The sequence below is a fragment of the Etheostoma spectabile genome, chromosome 23 (assembly GCF_008692095.1).
Source record: "Etheostoma spectabile isolate EspeVRDwgs_2016 chromosome 23, UIUC_Espe_1.0, whole genome shotgun sequence".
Lineage (NCBI taxonomy): Eukaryota > Metazoa > Chordata > Actinopteri > Perciformes > Percidae > Etheostoma > Etheostoma spectabile.
Window position 1 is genome coordinate 11592966 of NC_045755.1, and position 1264 is coordinate 11594229.

The 1264-nt window shown below is 37.0% G+C and overlaps 1 protein-coding gene across 2 annotated transcripts in view; it reads right to left on the reverse strand.

The window, feature by feature from the left end:
• napepld (N-acyl phosphatidylethanolamine phospholipase D) overlaps positions 1–1264 on the reverse strand; it is a 12737-nt gene that overhangs the window by 6563 nt on the left and 4910 nt on the right. For both annotated transcript variants that reach the window (XM_032504807.1, XM_032504808.1), the window contains one exon: positions 1147–1222. In XM_032504807.1, the coding sequence (XP_032360698.1) occupies positions 1147–1222 (76 nt within the window). The remainder of the gene's footprint in view (positions 1–1146; positions 1223–1264) is intronic.

A 1264-nucleotide genomic window follows, 5' to 3' on the forward strand; every position in this document is an offset into this window, starting at 1 on the left:
TGCCTTTTGGGATGTTTTTGTTAACAATTTGTGAGATAGGGTTGTGGCCATTCCGGGGGTAAGAGGAAACAAATACGTGTCTGAGAATTTCTCCAACGCGGGTGTGACGTATATTTTATGGCAAAATCTATAAGAAACAGTTGGAGTTGTTCAGGATTTTGCTAAGTTTGCCATGATTAAACTAAACCTTATAGTGACCACTATATTGTAGTGTGAAGAGTTGCTGAAATGTGCTATACAAATAAAGCTGCCTTGCCTTCCCATTTTGTTTCATGCATTCTTCTTCTGTGTCAAAATCTGGTGCTTACTTTACCCACAATGCAACTCACCCACCAACAGTTAAGTCAGAGATTTGGATGCATTATGTTAGTAGCCACTTATCTTTTACTCCACACTGCCAGATCTTTTACTTTTTATTTTTTATCTTGTAGTCTTCAGCCCCAAAAGACATGAAATTGACATCACATGAAGCAATTTTTCAGATTTCACACAGCTCCTTCTGGAACCACAAAGGCTTTATACAACTTTTCACATTTTCAGTAGTACTCCCAATATCTGTAAACAGACTTTGATGTGTAAAATCTGCGGAGTTACCTTTAAACAGGTAGAGCATTAGTAAAGTAACTTATTATATAACATTGAATATAAATATTATTTTTTTTAGCGTAGAAAGGAATTAGGTAATAATCAAACTAAAAGACATGTCAAAATGTCTGCTGACAGTAAGAAAACTACAGGCATAATTACTAGTACTGATTACAGCTGCATTTCCATTGAGATTAGCAGTACCTGCTAGTTTGCATGCTGGGTTACTGGAATGGCTTACTGGGACACTTCAACAGAATTGAGCGATCAGTAATGTTATTTGTTCCACCTGTGCTTTTCCTGCTATGACAAGTCAAAATGTCTGCTGTGACGAAATCAACAAACAAAAAAATGTATCAAAAAATTTGTAACTACATTTGGACAACCAACAAGAGCAGAAAGACATATCCCCAGACAAAACAGGAGTCTCCTAAATGAGTTCAGAAACATGCATTTTACTGTAAAATGTTATACTGGTAATACTAGCCTTTATATTTCAAGTTAGAATTTACCACATATTGCATCTTGTTACCATCTAGTTGTGAGTAGTAGGCTGCTTACCCCCACCAGGCCTTTTCTCTCCTCCAGTGCTGCTCTGCCTGAAGATGATGGCTTCTCCATGGGCTCACCACTACACCTAACACACACAAACAAAAACTTTAAACAACATAGTTGGCAA